Source organism: Bombus vosnesenskii, unplaced genomic scaffold, assembly GCF_011952255.1.
Source record: "Bombus vosnesenskii isolate JDL3184/JDL3185 unplaced genomic scaffold, Bvos_JDL3184-5_v1.1 scf7180000013314, whole genome shotgun sequence".
NCBI classification, from domain to species: Eukaryota; Metazoa; Arthropoda; class Insecta; order Hymenoptera; family Apidae; genus Bombus; species Bombus vosnesenskii.
The window spans coordinates 2,659,973-2,675,985 of record NW_022882960.1 but is presented as its reverse complement, the minus strand read 5'-3'; the positions used below and the strand labels follow the sequence as shown (position 1 = coordinate 2,675,985).

General features: G+C 33.6%; 2 protein-coding genes across 4 annotated transcripts; both read right to left on the bottom strand.

Annotated features, from left to right (window-relative positions):
* Positions 1-813: 813 nt before the first annotated feature.
* LOC117235062 (guanine nucleotide exchange factor subunit Rich) lies at positions 814-7,824 on the bottom strand. Of its 2 annotated transcripts, XM_033496734.1 has the most exons (17): positions 7,585-7,824; positions 7,334-7,508; positions 6,865-6,972; positions 6,639-6,794; positions 6,252-6,566; positions 6,100-6,191; positions 5,757-6,030; positions 5,498-5,650; positions 5,217-5,417; positions 4,763-5,126; positions 4,480-4,685; positions 4,073-4,414; positions 3,521-4,010; positions 3,156-3,450; positions 2,579-3,054; positions 2,127-2,487; positions 814-2,045 (listed from the first exon to the last, which is right to left on the bottom strand). In XM_033496734.1, exons 2-17 carry the CDS (start codon positions 7,466-7,468, stop codon positions 1,718-1,720), a joined length of 4,296 nt encoding a protein of 1,431 aa, XP_033352625.1. In that variant the 5' UTR covers positions 7,469-7,508; positions 7,585-7,824; the 3' UTR covers positions 814-1,717. The 2 variants fall into 2 exon arrangements, with proteins under 2 accessions (XP_033352625.1, XP_033352624.1); XM_033496733.1 differs by having other exon boundaries at positions 7,334-7,824.
* A 514-nt stretch (positions 7,825-8,338) lies between these two features.
* LOC117235050 (la-related protein 6) lies at positions 8,339-12,525 on the bottom strand. 2 transcript variants are annotated; one of them, XM_033496712.1, is made up of 4 exons: positions 11,910-12,525; positions 11,040-11,831; positions 10,542-10,866; positions 8,339-9,814 (listed from the first exon to the last, which is right to left on the bottom strand). In XM_033496712.1, exons 2-4 carry the CDS (start codon positions 11,799-11,801, stop codon positions 9,258-9,260), a joined length of 1,644 nt encoding a protein of 547 aa, XP_033352603.1. In that variant the 5' UTR covers positions 11,802-11,831; positions 11,910-12,525; the 3' UTR covers positions 8,339-9,257. The 2 variants fall into 2 exon arrangements, with proteins under 2 accessions (XP_033352603.1, XP_033352604.1); XM_033496713.1 differs by having other exon boundaries at positions 11,040-12,525.
* Between the last annotated feature and the right edge of the window lie 3,488 nt (positions 12,526-16,013).

The following is a 16,013-nucleotide window of genomic DNA, read 5'->3' as shown; positions in this document are numbered from 1 at the left end:
TTTTGGTTATTAACTTAATGTATTTACTTCTATATATAAAAAAAGCAGTATTAAATATATTTGTATTACATGTAGAAACTGTGAAACAAGGGAACTATTGTATTCGAGTTTAAATATAAGTTTTCTTTATCAATTGACCATTTCCCCATATTAATTAAATTTATAAATACTTATAAATAATTTTGATTATTGTTTTTGACTGTGTATAGTAACCTATTCTCCTCGACGCTAAAATTTCGAAACTAATACATAAAATTAATATTTTCCAGATTCAAAAATAAAACTTAGCAAATATAAATAAGATTAAAAAATTAATAATTTTAGTAAATATTAGCCATATGTAGTATAAATAAAACATTGAGTCTCTTTTCATCATAAGTAAAACATAAAGTAACCTTGCATATTAGTTTGCTTCCACTGTTTAGCAAGACATTTAGTTATAGCTTTTAATGGTATTACTTTTATATTTTTAATCTATACTATTAAAACTTCTACTTCCAAATAAAATATTACAAATTATAGTTTCAAAAATTGTTTATACAACATAAATGCGTCTATCTCATTCTTATAAAATCTATTTTACGAGTATTAGTGTTCCCTTTAAGCATACAAATAATTTTGACATATTACTAGTAAAATTATATAACCTATAATTTTTTTAAACAGAAATATTTGTCATTAACTATTATTATAAACTAAAAAATTTATGTTATACGATTACAACTCTTTAAATAATGATCATTTTATCTTCTATCATCCAACATATTAGCTCTTAATAAAAAATCAATATCTATAGCAATATCTATCATGCAGTTATTGACATTAAATTTACATAGTTACATAGTTAATTTCATCACACAAAATTCAATTTTCTACCTGTATGAAAGAAATTTAGATCATAGGACGGCCATGTTATTTTATCAACTATCGCTCAAATAAAATTATATTTTGTCAGTATTAGATTTTATAACTTTATAACTAAGTATGTAATTTATATTGGTAACTTATATTGAAATAGATTGAATTAGTGCAAATTATTTTTTCACGATATAGTCACAATTCAGTCAGTGTAATGTTCCAATGTATAAAATATTAGAGTCCATTATTTTCGTTTGTCTCATATCTAAATCTACAATCTACTAACATCAATTACATTCATATAAATATTTATTATTTCTGTATATTGTCTACGAAGAAAGGAAGAAATAGTATCAGTCATATTTTGCTGTATCTCCGAACTCTATTGTTTCTTATTAAATGTTACTAGAATAGCCCTAAAAATATTTCAACAGTACTTTTTTCGATGATATTAGTAACATATTTACAGACATAAAAATGTTTACAAAATGACAAATATTAACTCTGTAACTTCTTTTCTTACATATTAAAATTTTCGGAGATATTGTATACATAATTATCATACAATAGTTAATTAATTACGACGAAAGTTGTTAAAGTTCTTTTTTTGTATAATGCACGTATAATTTACTGGTTAAATTTTGGGGTTTAATGCTCATTGTATTTATATTATACATTATTTTAAGAAAAATCTTAGTACAAAAAAGTAATCTGACAAATTCTTATTTCAAATTCTTATCATATTTAACCACATTCCATAGAAAGCTGAAAAATTCTGGAAAATCTTTGTATCTACTTACCAATACTAGAATATATGTGTAACACAATACATTTGAGTTTTAAAGAAGACACCTTTGCTCTAGGAGATCACACATGTAGATTGTGAAGTAGCATTTTCCATATTATTGAGATTACTATAACTACCTCGAAAATTTACATCTTCCACTTTTAGCGATAATTCATGTGATCGGTCTTCATCTAACGGAGCAGTTGCTGAAGTATGACTAATAGATGAATGGCGAGATCGAGATAAAGTTCCTCGTTGATTACTACTTGCTGATGGAGCTGGACTAGGAGAAGGACTCTCTGGTATTTGCTCTTGTTCTTGTTGTTGTTTTGTTACAATTAGTCTGTTTAGCAAAGAAATCTGACCTTGGATACCGGACATGAAAGGTTTATATCCTAAACTGAAATGCAAATTTAATTTTTTCTATAATTTTTTAAACTACTTTTGTTTTAAACACACATGTTGTTGATATAATACATACCATTCAGAATGAGACCATTTCGTTAATGTAAGAAGACCATCTCTTAAATTAATTACAGAATCAAATGTTTGCATAGGAGCATGTGCTGCTCTGATAGTTCTAGCCATAGCAGGTGCATCACGTAAAACAGTTGCTAATACTGCAGCCCATCCTAAGCAACCACCTTCCAAAAATAATTGTAAAAGATATCTAAGTTGCACTTCTGCACGACTTATAGGTGCACAAAGTGAAGCGTTATGAACTTCCGTTTGTTCTACCGGATCTGCTGAAACCCAACATACTGTTCCTACTCCAGTTCCAACAATTGATTCAGTATCATCTCTCCAAATAGTACTGCTATCACTAAGAACGCTATTAGCATCTATAAAACGGAAACAAAATTTATTTTTACTTAATTTAAAATAATGATTTTAAATTTTGATTAAATTTATGTAATAAGATGATGCAAATACCATGTAACATGTTAGCTGTTAACTTAGTTTCAGTGGCAGGAAATTGTGTTTCTAAACTTGCAACAGGAGATATTAATGTAGTATAAGGTGGTCTTCCACTTGGTAAACTAGTATAACCACTATCAGGCAAATCAACAACAAAACTAGAATTTAACGGTTGTTCATCTTCTGGACTTTCTAGACTGACCGATCTTATAGAACGTAGAGAGGTAAGGCTAGATCTTCGAAACTTTTGTAAAGTTGGAAGAGATAGCACGGGATAAGCAAATGAAAAATCTTCATGCACTGCTTTTAACGTTACAACGTAATCATCTATTTTCGCTGCTCTATCGCGTTCTCTGGCAAACCATGTAACTAAATGAAAATCTAATCGTGCAGCAAATCTGCCTAAATCTGCGAGCCGCTTTGCTGAAAGTAATCGACGGGCATGACGTTGTAGGATTACGTCAATGAAAAATTCTTCGGCTGAACCTTCTCTAAAAAGTAATAAACACTTTATTTTAGTACATATTGTGCATATTTTAACAGCTTTGATCAAAATCTATTTTAGAATTTAATTTCAATAATTAAAACATACTTGCTATCAGCCTTTTCAGTTTTAGGAGTGCTTGTAGGTACAGACTTTTTTCGTCTCATAACGACGTTTCTAGTCTTTTCAAGCATTGAAGAAGGAGCTATATCTTTGGCTACTGAATCAGATTGTACTTTAGGCGTTATAGTAGTACTGTAACTTCGACTTCTTGAAACTTGCATAGTTCCTAATACTAAAGATAAGTCATCTTCATGAGGTGAGAGTGGCGGAGTTTGAGGAGGTCCGCCTAATTTTGATGTTCCGCCCCAAGATGTTCTTGGTGATTCCACGTCGTTTGGATCTTATAAAAAGAAAAACAAACATATAAAAATAATAAAAGCGGTATAAGCACAACAAATTTTTTATGTTACCAATCGCTCTAAGGAAGCGAACAAGATCTTTTGACAGCTCCCATCTTCCTTGTTCCAGAGCAGCGTCCAATAATAAAGTAGCATGTTGCCGACTAACGATTGAAGGTTCTAGGTTTTGTAAAATTATTAAATAGCTAGCAGCAGTATCAAGCTGTTGACGTTGTAAACAATCTTGCAATAATTTCTTAGGTGGCCCAGCAACAGAAAATAAATAAGGCCATAGTGCTATTTCAGTCTTTCTAGCGCATTGTACAACTGCTCTAGCCCATACTCCTGGAAATTCACGGATGAATTCCACCACAGAAGGCAGTTGAGCATCTGGAATTGGTTCTTTACTAGTTGCTTCTTCTTCCAGTACCTCATGAAGTAAAAGCTCTAATGAATGTGGAAAGTATGGCAGTCCAGAGCACGAACGAGCAATTTCCCAAGCATGATATCCTAAATTGCGGTGAATAAGTTGTCGCAATATTTGATGGAGATAGACTTGACTCTACAATTAAAATGACAACAATTTTTAACTAGAAGGAAGCATTCCAATGATATTATACTTACTGTAAGTTCTAATAGACTGAATGGCAACGAAAATGGGGAGTTAGTATCCGAAGTAAAAAGTACTGTGTCGTTTTCCGCACCCAATAAAATGGCATCCTCAAATAATATAGCCAATGGATAAATACGTAAATGGAAAGGTAACATTATTCTCTTGCTCATAAAAGTATGCGTTTTTTCTTGATGATTTCTTGGGAATAATGGAAGCCAAACACGCATGCCATGAGCACCGCAAAATAACCATAGAGCTTCTGTTAAATGAGGTTTATCTCTTCTTGATCTCCATGGTACCCAAACATTTTCTACATAAGAAGCTAATACTGTTGGAGCACTACACGTAAATAGCTGTAAAATATAATAAAATTAGAAAAAAATCCTTTATATTAAGTACAGAAATATTATTTACATACAACTTCTGGAGTATCAGTACAGTGTTCCCGTTGAACCATAAGAAGACGCCCAGATACGTTCAACAGAAGACTTTCAGGATGTGGATGACTGCCAGCAGTTTCTGCACGTATAGTGGTTAAAGTGGCACTTACAACACAAGCAGGATGAACACAAAGTCCACTGATATCTACAGTTTGCAATCTCGTTAATTCTATACTTCCTGCATCTAAAACAATAACGTTTTAAAACAATTTCCTTACCTGTAATTCATAATGTTATTTTCCCTCGTTTATTCTTACTTACCACTATTGCTTTCTATTACCATGTCATAAATGCTAATTTGTGCATTAGCACAAAACGTTAAGAGCCTGTCTTTTAATGTATTGAGCAGTAATACCTGTGATGGCATTCTAACAGTTCTAACGTAATTATTATCCAAACGTGTATCACGTGGATATATTCTAACTTCGTCTTTATCATCTAATATTGAATAACTACTGGCTATCAAGAAACCTCGATGCCATAATAACCCTCCTGTTACAATAAAATCTCGCTCTTGTGTTTCATTACCAAAAAGTTTCCATTTACGTGAAGGTAAAGAATAATGAGCTAGCCCTGTGCGTCCAGCTACAGCTATACTCATACCTTCATTATCAATAGCAGTATACTACAAAAAATATACATTTAATAATATATACATAGTGTGTCACTGTATAAAAATTTTGACAATCTACACATAACATGTGGAACTAAATACCCTTATTGGCCAATTGGCACCACTGTATGCAATAGGAATAGGAACAACTAGCCATTGCTTACAACCTGCAAGTGTCTGTGTTATGGAATCATTAGGAATTTCACTACCAATATGAAAAGTTGAAATATTTGTGGAAACTCCACCACCAAGATTTAAATATAATCTATCTTCGCCTTGTAAATATAAATGTCCATGATGACCCTATATAAAAATTCATTGTTATTCATCAATGTTACTAATAAAAGATAGAAATTATGGAAATACGTGTTTTGAATATGTACCATACAAGGATTAATAGTTAGAGGACTTTTTACAAAATCTAACTGTATTAAAGAACATTTTAAATTAGCTTCCTCAATTCCATTTTCTTCAACCAAAGAAGGAGTTGGAGACTCTCTTAACATCCAAAGCTGATAGCCTTCGGCAGACCATTCCTAATATATATATATATATATAAAATCAAACTAAATAAAATGTATTTAAATAATACCAAGAACTAATATTATAAAATCATATATATATAGTAGTTAATTCACTAACCATTGTGTGGATATGTAAAGGATTATCATGTGTTAAGTCTACTCTTAAACCATAATCCCATTTTAAACTACAAAGTAGCAGAGCTCCAAATGTACTCCATATTGCTAGGCCGCCACCTTCCCAAGCTAGTGCAATGGCACAACTATCAGGAGTCCACCTTAAACATCTTACACGGCCTGGTCTTCCTGGATAATCTTTTGAGGATAGACTTAATGTATGTGACATTTCTAAACTTCCTGTGGTTTCATCAACATAGTACACTACACCCTCAGAACTAATAAAATATACATTATAAATTACACAAATTGATTTTAAAAGACAAAAATTTGTAAAGAGAGCATACTTTTGTCTTCCAATTGCAATAAGACGATATTTATGATTTACAGCTGCACAGGTAGCATCGTCAACATCCCTAGCCCAAATTCCTTGTACTTGCTAAAAAAATAATACTATTGTAAATTATTTACCTACATATATCAACAATAATTGACATACATTAGGATCAAATTTTAATGACTGTGCTGTGAGAAATGCTGCTTTGCCAGTGTTTAATACAACTGCAAATCCACCAACTAAAGGAGAATATTCAATATCGGTGACAAACACATTGTTTTCAGTAAGCGGTATAGCTACAGTAGATATTTGTTGATCTACACTAAATGGTATTCTTCTTAGGTCAAGAGAATAATCTCGATTTACTGTACCATCCCACTTATGACGTATTACATGACTTGTTTTTGTAGCTACCATAAGCTCATCACGTATGCAAACTAAAGAACTGATTCCACCATCTATCCAAGCTGATTTTTCCTAAATAAAAAAAAGTTTTTCTTATAAATTATTTAATCTACGAATGAAAAATATATTTGTATATTTACTTACAAATGTCAAAACTAAGGAAGGGATAACTTCTTTAATAAAAAGTTCAGCACTATCCCTTTTTAAGCTCGTAACTGGAGAGTCTCTTTGTTCGTAGAGACCCCTTCCCTCTGGACTGGTATCTTGCAAACGATAAAATAAAAGATAACTGTCTGATGTCTAAAAACAAATTAACAATATAAGATCCTTCCTTGCGATATAATTTAATTTGTTACACAATTTTTCATACCGCAATAACCATCATACTGGAGTCTGGCCTCCATTGTACCAGAATATTGTCACCGTGTTTCTTTAAAGAATCTGTAGTTCGTCTGATGAACACAATGGGCACACATGGCTATATGAAAAATTAATATTTTATAATAAATTATACAGTTGTACTAAAGTAATACATGTCTTTTACAACATTATTTAAGAAGAACTTGTCAATGAACATACATAATAAATGAGAAATATAAATAACAAACATATGTACAGGTGAAATTATAATAAACATAAACTATTATACAATAATTATATCAAAATATTTCAATATAAATGAAATAAAATTGCTAAGTGGAAATATTATTTATTACAAATACAATTCATAAATAAAGAAAGATGCTTTTCATATTCGATATTATGCATTATAGAGGACTATGATTTTATCTTTTAGGACATTTATAATAAAATTACAATATTACATTTATAATACATGCCTTACAATACCAGATGGTAAGAGTATCCGTCGTTAAGACAGCAAAAAGTATTTTATCCCTATTGCAAACAACCGCAGTTATTTTCTCTGGTTCTGTAGTATTTAGAACCCGTGGCCATCCAATAGGAAAAAACATGATTTAGCCTTAGGATTGTTCCTTTTTTACGTTCACATTCCTGTTATGTTTAAGTCGTCTTTTGGTTTCATTCTTTGCCTCGAAGAATCTGACAAGTAAACACGTTCTAACCTCACCATTTTACACGAAGCGTACATACTAGGTTTCTCATTTCTCATGTAACGAAGCAAAGTGAAGTTTTTTGACATCCACGTAGCCTAAAGCCTACAAGTATGAAAACTCATTATTCGCACTACTTATCTAAACGGCGATGTCATCTCATTTACAATCCCTGTGTTATGTGTAATCTCTATTTTAGATACACATTTGAACGCATACGTGTTTCTCATGTGATTTGTATACAATAATTAACATAAATGTATATAAGCAAAAAAAGTGAACGGCGTGAACTTAGCTATACATGTATGCATATATATATATATGTCTAATTTAAAAAAAATTAATATTTTGCACATAACAAATCAAATTATTCGAAAATATATGATTTAAAACAATATAAATTAAAATATACAATATGCGTATACTTGTAGTATATATATATTTGAAAATAGTTAAATTATTCAATTTTTTAAAATCCAATATAAATTAAGAATAATTATATAGAAAGATCCTCGTTTTATTGTAAAAAGTTTTAATTATTCCGTTACTAATTTGTATTTATATGATATTGTATATACATATATATGATGTTATATGCACGATACTTACCAAAATTTGGTTCCAAACTAATATTTGAAAAAATAACGTTTTAAATCATTTTTTAAATATATAAGAATGTCTAAAATTAAGAACAAATAAAATAATTATTAATTTATTTATAGATTCAATATGAGTACGATATAGAGTGATCGAAATCTGATACAAAACTGGTACAACTGAAAAATTGTTGTACCAATATATTTGTTCTAGAATGTTTACATAATTAACATTTATCATGAATATTCTTATAATACTCTTAAATAATCAGATTCAGATGCATTGCTGATTGAGTATCACGAACAGTATAAGAACGCGTCTGTCTAACACAGGTATATTCTACTTACTCGCGGGTTCGAAGTCTGTACATTATTCGTCAATATCACAGAACCTCAGATCGAACATTTTTATGTAAGGCTTCATACAACTTTCACGTACCCTTACAGTAAAATCGACGCTTATCACAAATAACATTATTGTTGTAATACTATTATTTACATATTTTCTAGACACAGACCTCTTATCAATAATATAATATGTAATCCAGACAAATAGAGTTCACATAAATATCTTTAAACATACTCATTTTCGGCGGTTATAGGCAGCCTTTATAAGAGTTTGAAATCATTTCGTAAGATGGAATGGAATTATGAATTTCAAAGAGGGCATTAAATCTGTCATACATATATAAGATGTAGATCGCTTTAAATGACAATTTTTGTTAAAACTCTCTAATGCTATATCAAAAACAATACATATATGAAAAATATGCAATCCGTCTATAAATGCAAATAACGTCATCCAGTAATATATATACAACTAACAAAATACATTAAACCATGGTAAATACACTTGTACATTAACCAACGTATTTGTACATCATCAATTACTTTACTTAATTTCAAGTAAACGACTGATTGTACTCCAGAGATCTCTTGTATAAAAGTCGTTAAAAAACATATACGTGTATGTAAATATATCTCTTGTTTAATCTATTGAAAAACACAGAGCTGGTCATTCAAAAAAAGAGCAAGAAACAACGAATATATGTAACGGTCTATCTACGATAGAAATTCTCGAGAGTAATTGACGTCTAACAGGTGGGTTCCATTGGCGGTGGCATGGCGTTCATTTTGGGTGGTCGGCCAAATCCACGCGTTCCATCTGGTCCAGACGGCATTCTCGTCACATTCTCTGGAAGATGTGTCAACGCAATACCACTGTTGCTTCTGGGCCGACAATAGCTACCCTGCTCAGAACCGGAAGAGCATAGAGACAGCCTCCTGGAACCTGCGTCAAAGGCTGAATCTCGGCTGCAGGCGGACAACCTTCTCAAAAATGGCCCGTAATCCGCGGACCCGCGGCGACTAGAATGATAACAAACACCACTGCACTCGGAGCCGGAACTCGAACAACAAGAGAAACGCCGATTCTCTTGATAATAGTAACTCGGCGGGAAAACTGGGTGACAGTAACCGGTCTCAGAACCGGAAGAGCAAGCGGAGTAACGTCTGCCGAAACTTCCGGTTTCGGAACCGGAGCCTGAACCGGAACAGGAAGACAAGCGACGCAGAATGAATCCGTTCTCTGAACCAGAGACAGAACAAGCGGACAACCGACGAGATAACCATGCATCCGGTGATGGGGGTCCTGCAACAATAGCGTTATAGGGTGAGTTTTAGAAGATACAGGGGAAGAGAATAATTTTTTTTAACCCTTAAGCAGTGAAACTGTTTGACGACCGAATATATATGATATTAAAAAAATTATGCAAAATATAGACAATCTCAAATAATAATCGATAAGCGATAGGACAGCAGGACTGTAAATTCGTTCATCAAATATTAAAATATTTTACTTTTGCTTAACACTTACCTGACTTGCAGCAAAGTGTTAAGATATGTAGGATTCGAGTTACTTAGCTCAGAAATATAACGATAAGGGTTTGATTTATTTTACATTGACTTCTGTTAATAAGCGAAAAGTAATGAATGAATTACTGCACTGTATACAGTTAACACGATACTTCAAATAATATATTTTTTATATGGAAGAAATTTGAAGGAATGCACTGAAACATTTTGCTAATGATGCAGATAGCTGATGCAGGAATTTGATGAATCATTTTCTGTGCTTAAAACTAAGTAACTGTTCGTGATCAGTTTCTTATTAATAAATTTGGATACAATTAATATTTTTCCTTCGTAATTGTGTAATGCTTTAAGAACAAAAAGGATATATCTATAAAGTTATCTTCCTCTCCTTAGAATATCGTAAGATATGAGTAATGTGTATTAGGTATAAGAATTCAAATTATGAGAGCCTCGAAAACTTCCACATCGCAAGAAACAGCATAGCAAATAAGTAATTTTCAAACCTTGGAACGGATGGCCCGGATAAGCGTGATACATTGGGTAACCATGAATGGGTTTCTTATGTCTGGCTCTTCCATCTTCTGTCTCGGATCCGCTGGCGCAACTCGAGGAGTTGTAAGCTTCCTCTTTGGTCAATCTTGTCAGGGCACTTTTCTTTGCTGGTTGTTGTTTCCTCTTCTTGTCGCTGGATTGTTGCAGCTCAAACACCTTGGCATCGCCCAAGGTCATTTGTAAGGCGGTACGAGCGGACGCTGAATCCGTGAACTCGACCATGGCGCACTCCTCGCTCGATGCCAATTCTGGCCTTTTGGCGATTGCTTGTCGCACCTGATAATTGATAGATTATTAAGCGATTGCTCCTATTAATTACGATTATCAAAGATTGTCTTTTCAAAAAAACGAATTTTATAAGTTTCTATCTCAATCATATTTTCTTCTCTCCCACTCTTTAAATCAACGTACCAACAATTAGGAGCGCGAAAGATAAAAAAAGATGTTACCTCAGCTGGTGCTGGATGCCCAGGTCGAAGTACTCTAATGAGAGCGATCTCTCCACACGGCCTGAAGATTTCAGCCACAGATTCGACCGACAACTTCTCTACCGGGAGTCTCGCGGCTAATATCGTCCTCGATGGGGTGGTTTGATCGAAAGGTGGCAAAGGATCGACTCTTCGTAGCTTGGTACCCTGTGGATTTACTTGAAGTTTCTTTGATTTTGCCAAAGCAGCTCCAACGACCCGCCAATCTCTGCTTAGATGTTTTACTCGTTTGAAACTCGAGATAAGCTTCAGAGATACGTATCCTTCCTTGTTCCTTTTCACGTGTTTCAGGAGAAAAGCATCCTTCACGATGTTTTCGTCCGAGAAGTAAAATTCCACTTGCGCGCATATCTTCTCGGCCAATTCGTCGCTTGGTGGAACAAAATCGTCTTGAGTGGTTGTACTTACTTCGGTCGATGTTGGCTGTTTCTGATCCTTTGGATCTCCAACGACATTTTCTTCCAAAGAATCTGCTCCCGAATCTGGATCGCAATTCTTCTGTTGCTCCATCGCATCGTTCACTTTTTTCTCATTGTCAGAACTTCCACTGTCTGATAAGTCGGCCTCTTCTCCTTTGGAGCCTCTTCGATCGAATGAAAGGCTCACGTCGCTGTCTACAGAGGAGATGCTTTCCCTCGTGTCGGATTTTTTCATCGGTGGTGGAGAAAACATCAAGTTGCCCACTTGATCCCTCGACTCTTGCTGAACATCCACCTCTTCCATGTTTGCGTTTCGACCCTCGACGATGAATCCCTGGATATCCAAGAGTCCGGTTGATTATATATACTGTATATTTGTCGAGTTAATCCATTAGAGAAACTGAATTACAACCTGTCCTTCGGAGAATATCTTCGGTATCTCGATATCTCGTATTTCGATAACCGATCCTTCCAACAGTCAAACGAACATCACGCGTTTCATATTAAAGATAGAAATTCGTCGAATTTCGTTGATAGCTCGTTTCTTACGATCGATCACACTCGAAGATAGTTGAAACGGAGACGACCAAGTCAGATCGAAGAATCGAATATGTTCACGATCAATTTGCTTCCGATGGAATTATATTTTCATGACTCGAAACTCGAGACGTTGATGTTTGCCTCGAAGAAAAATTCGTCTGGCCAATGGCGGTGATCTCTTCCTTCCTGTCACGTTCGCCGATACCAAATTGAACCTGCGAAGACAGACCAGCGGGTCTATTAAACGAATCGATGGCACACTGACGATTCTTGGAGAGGGAAAGTATGGAGGACAAACGATTCTAAAGGAGGGGAGAGACTATGATAGCGTTAAAGGGACGATTACAAAAAGGGGGAGAAAATAGACTAAAAGAGCCGATTTTCCCGCTCTCGTTGGGAACGCGTGCTCGTTCGCCTCGGAAGGGGAGGAAAGTGGGGGACTTGCGCGATTCGTGACAGTTCGGGGAAGAGTGGCCTTCCCGAAGGCGCGTCCACCTCTTTAAATACTTTCGCCCACAGGTCGCGCATGCGTGAATATTTGTCTCGCGACAAACCTACCCTGAGGTCGTGACCTTCCTAAATACCGGTCAAGAGTGAGGCTCCGGGAAGATAGAAATTACTTGGCGAAACCTTGGAAAAATAAAAATATAGACACCAGAAGGGTTGATGAGCGAGTTTGCCTGTTCTTTTATATACATGTTTATTTTAATCGAATCATTTACAAAATGTAAATACTTTTATATTCAGTCAGGACTTTTTGCTCGAGAAAAAGTCAGTTGCGACTTTTCATTCAAGGTTGTAACGTTCCGCACAGAGGAGAAATGAGCAACGTATAAAAAATTATTATCCTTTATTCAAGGCCTGTAATACTTTGCACGTGTAATATAACATGTAAGAGTTACATCAAACATTGTTTTCAATCTTGTCTCTAACACGTTTCTGTAAAAGTATGATAGATAGCAAGACGAAATTTTCAAGTTGAAGATATCATTAAAAATTGACCTAAAATCTCGCGCTGCTCCAAAGCATCGAAACAGATAACATTGATATTACATTTGATCGTAAAAGCAAATTAAAGATTTGATAGTAAGAGAACCTGGTTAGAGAGATGGTAAACGAACGGATCCAATTAGTCGGTCAAATTATTAGCAACCAAATACGTTAAATTAACAGTGTTACTGTTAATTACTTACCGTAAGAAGCACAGTTCCAATATCTTACACGTAAAAGTAAATATTGACACCGATGAGTAAGAAAGATTTCCATTCAAAATCGTTACTTTCAGTGGGCTGCGTTTGGGAAAAACGTAAAACTAGAAGAGCGACGCGAACTCCTCGACTACTTGGACCTTGTCTGCGTCTGTCGCGGAAGCCGGGATGTCGAGACGACTGCTACAGGAAGGAAGGACTTCTTTATGGTGGTGGTGAACCTCGGTAACCTCGAAGAGACCCGGCGGGCTTATTCACAAACGCTTCGCATTGCATCCGGACGCTGCCAGCATAATAAGATATAGGTCAAGTGCGGCTGGTACCATGTATGGCTATACCTGTGGCGAGGAAGGACAAAGATATACGTAGGTTATCGTTGTCGAATCGAAAGGGTTCACTCTATATCTTCGTCTTACCGCCTCTTTGTCTATTTCAGTATACCACCTGTCGTATATAAAACTTCTTAATCTCGCTTAAGATTAATACCTACGCACAGAAAAACTCAATTAAATTTATTAGCGTATCATATCTAAACTGTGGATTTCTATGCGAATTCGCATTTTTACCGATATTAATAAAAAAAGTTCGATTTGAATGAAAGCATGCCTGTAAATGTTGTAAAATAGAATGTATCGAACACGCACAAACTTTAACACTCGTAAGGAAATCGTTTCATTTTATTAGCTTAATTCTCTATTTTAAACGACAATTTAAGGATAATTCAGTATGATAATTTAATATTTAGTATTTGATGTCTAACATTTGAGGAAATCTTCCAATGTATTTGATTCTGTGGTAAATTTATTTTACACAAATATGAGTCTGTTAGTGGTTCTTGTGTCGATGTTTAACAAGACCAGAGGTGTAAAACGATTGATTTTAAAATTATGAAAAATGTAATTAAGGGATAATTACACAGAAAATATTATCATATCAATAATTTATCGTAGCAGGATTCAGCGTATTATTAAGACATTTATTGTCTATCTAAAATTATATGTATCAAGGTTACATTTATAACAATGAAAACATACAAAAATAAATTTATTTCATGACAATTTATACGTATCTGTAATAATAGTCAAATTGATGCCGATGAATCACCGGAATCTAATTAATAGTTCGAGTCAGTTATGAATACATACATATGTAATCGCAGCAATCATGTAACTTTTTTTATACCTACTGTGGCTCATAATTATATTATAATCTAGAATCATAATTGCTATGATAAATTTCTGTAACAACAAAATAATTACGCAATTACGATAAAATATAGAGCAAGTAATTCTTAAAACAAATTCTTTTAATCTTACGTTCGTTTTTTCAAGAAGCAAAAGGAACGGGCCGAGGATGTGAATACCATCGCGAAAAAAGAAATTGGATTAAGATTTACGTAAAAGTATTTAGAGCTACACTATATAACCCTCTTAGGTATGGCTTCGTATATTGCGTAAGTTGTCGGTCCGAACCTTTCAGAGTGTAGATTGTTCAAGCAGCGCTCATTCTTTCAGATCGTTGTTGGTTAGCTCATATACATATACACGATAATGATTACACGTTCGCTATCTTTTGTGAGATTATAAGACAAGTATAATTACGTGTTGTACAACCGTTTGTCACGTTCTATTAGCGATGATAATATTCTTTATTAGATTTTCAACTAATATTCATCTTGTTTGCTATTGCGTGTAATTTTTATGTAAAATTAAGTAATCTACTAATTGTTTCTAAGTCTTGATTTAGCACTGGCTTCTGTAAGTTCTCTATGATCTTCTATCAAAATTACATGCAGCTTTCCCATCGTATTATTAATGAAATTCTGAGATATTATTTTCAAACTTAATAAATTGTACAGTAATTCCTAATTATCCAATTAGAACATTGGAATTCTACGATCAATCTCATCCAAATTCACCGTATGAGCAGATGTATTTAGTATCCAATGCGTGCTTCGTGTATTCAACCCTGAGGGGATATTTCAAAAGAGAACCTTTTAAAAGACTAGTAACATAAGTAGAATGCAGAGACCCGGCGGGAACAATATTTTTAACGACCAAATATGCATATTACAGTGAAAATAATACAGTGTTCTTATTCATCGTCAGATTTCCCTCTACAAGCATACGCTGGTTCTTCCGTTGTACAAATACAATTATTATTTATGTTCTGATACTTATAAATGTTCAATCACCTATATATAAACATTTTTACATCATTAGGATACGATACATTAAAATAAGTACATTTTGTATCGATTTAAAAATGATCATAAAATTAATAGATGTAATTTTACATACTCCGTGCATTGAAATTGATAATTAATCTCTGAAACTTGGTTATTACTCATTCTATATAATGATAGATGAAAGTAAAACGATATTTCCTGGCTGTTTCGATCAATCGTACCTGGAAATATTCGCCCAGGGATATTCGTCAAACGTTCTATCGCCTAAGGCCACTATAGAGAATGAATGGCATGAATAATAATAGCCTTAAAGTATTATATCATATATTATTATATGAAATAACTTCACGTAACAATATTATTACTTGTTACTCTAAAAAATAAATTATCATTGTTGGTAAGATACAACCACGTTACAGGAATATAATATATATCGGTACACTTCAAAATGTAAACGAAAACAACAAATAGGAACTATGTACAAAATAAAATTGCTAAAATCTCAGTTACCTGTTATTCAATATTATAAGGAATTGATTGATTATAAGGAAGGAACATAATATATGTATAAATCATATTT

Coding starts and splice junctions, on each gene's coding strand:
- LOC117235050 (XM_033496713.1), bottom strand. CDS start 11,801: ATGGAAGAGGTGGATGTTCAGCAAGAGTCGAGGGATCAAGTGGGCAAC. Junction 10,867..11,039: donor GGCATCCAGCACCAGCTGAG/GTAACATCTTTT, acceptor ATCAATTATCAG/GTGCGACAAGCAATCGCCAA. Junction 9,815..10,541: donor TCCGGGCCATCCGTTCCAAG/GTTTGAAAATTA, acceptor CTATTGTTGCAG/GACCCCCATCACCGGATGCA.
- LOC117235062 (XM_033496733.1), bottom strand. CDS start 7,468: ATGTTTTTTCCTATTGGATGGCCACGGGTTCTAAATACTACAGAACCA. Junction 6,567..6,638: donor CTTCCTTAGTTTTGACATTT/GTAAGTAAATAT, acceptor TTTTTTATTTAG/GAAAAATCAGCTTGGATAGA. Junction 5,651..5,756: donor CTTTACATATCCACACAATG/GTTAGTGAATTA, acceptor TATATATATTAG/GAATGGTCTGCCGAAGGCTA.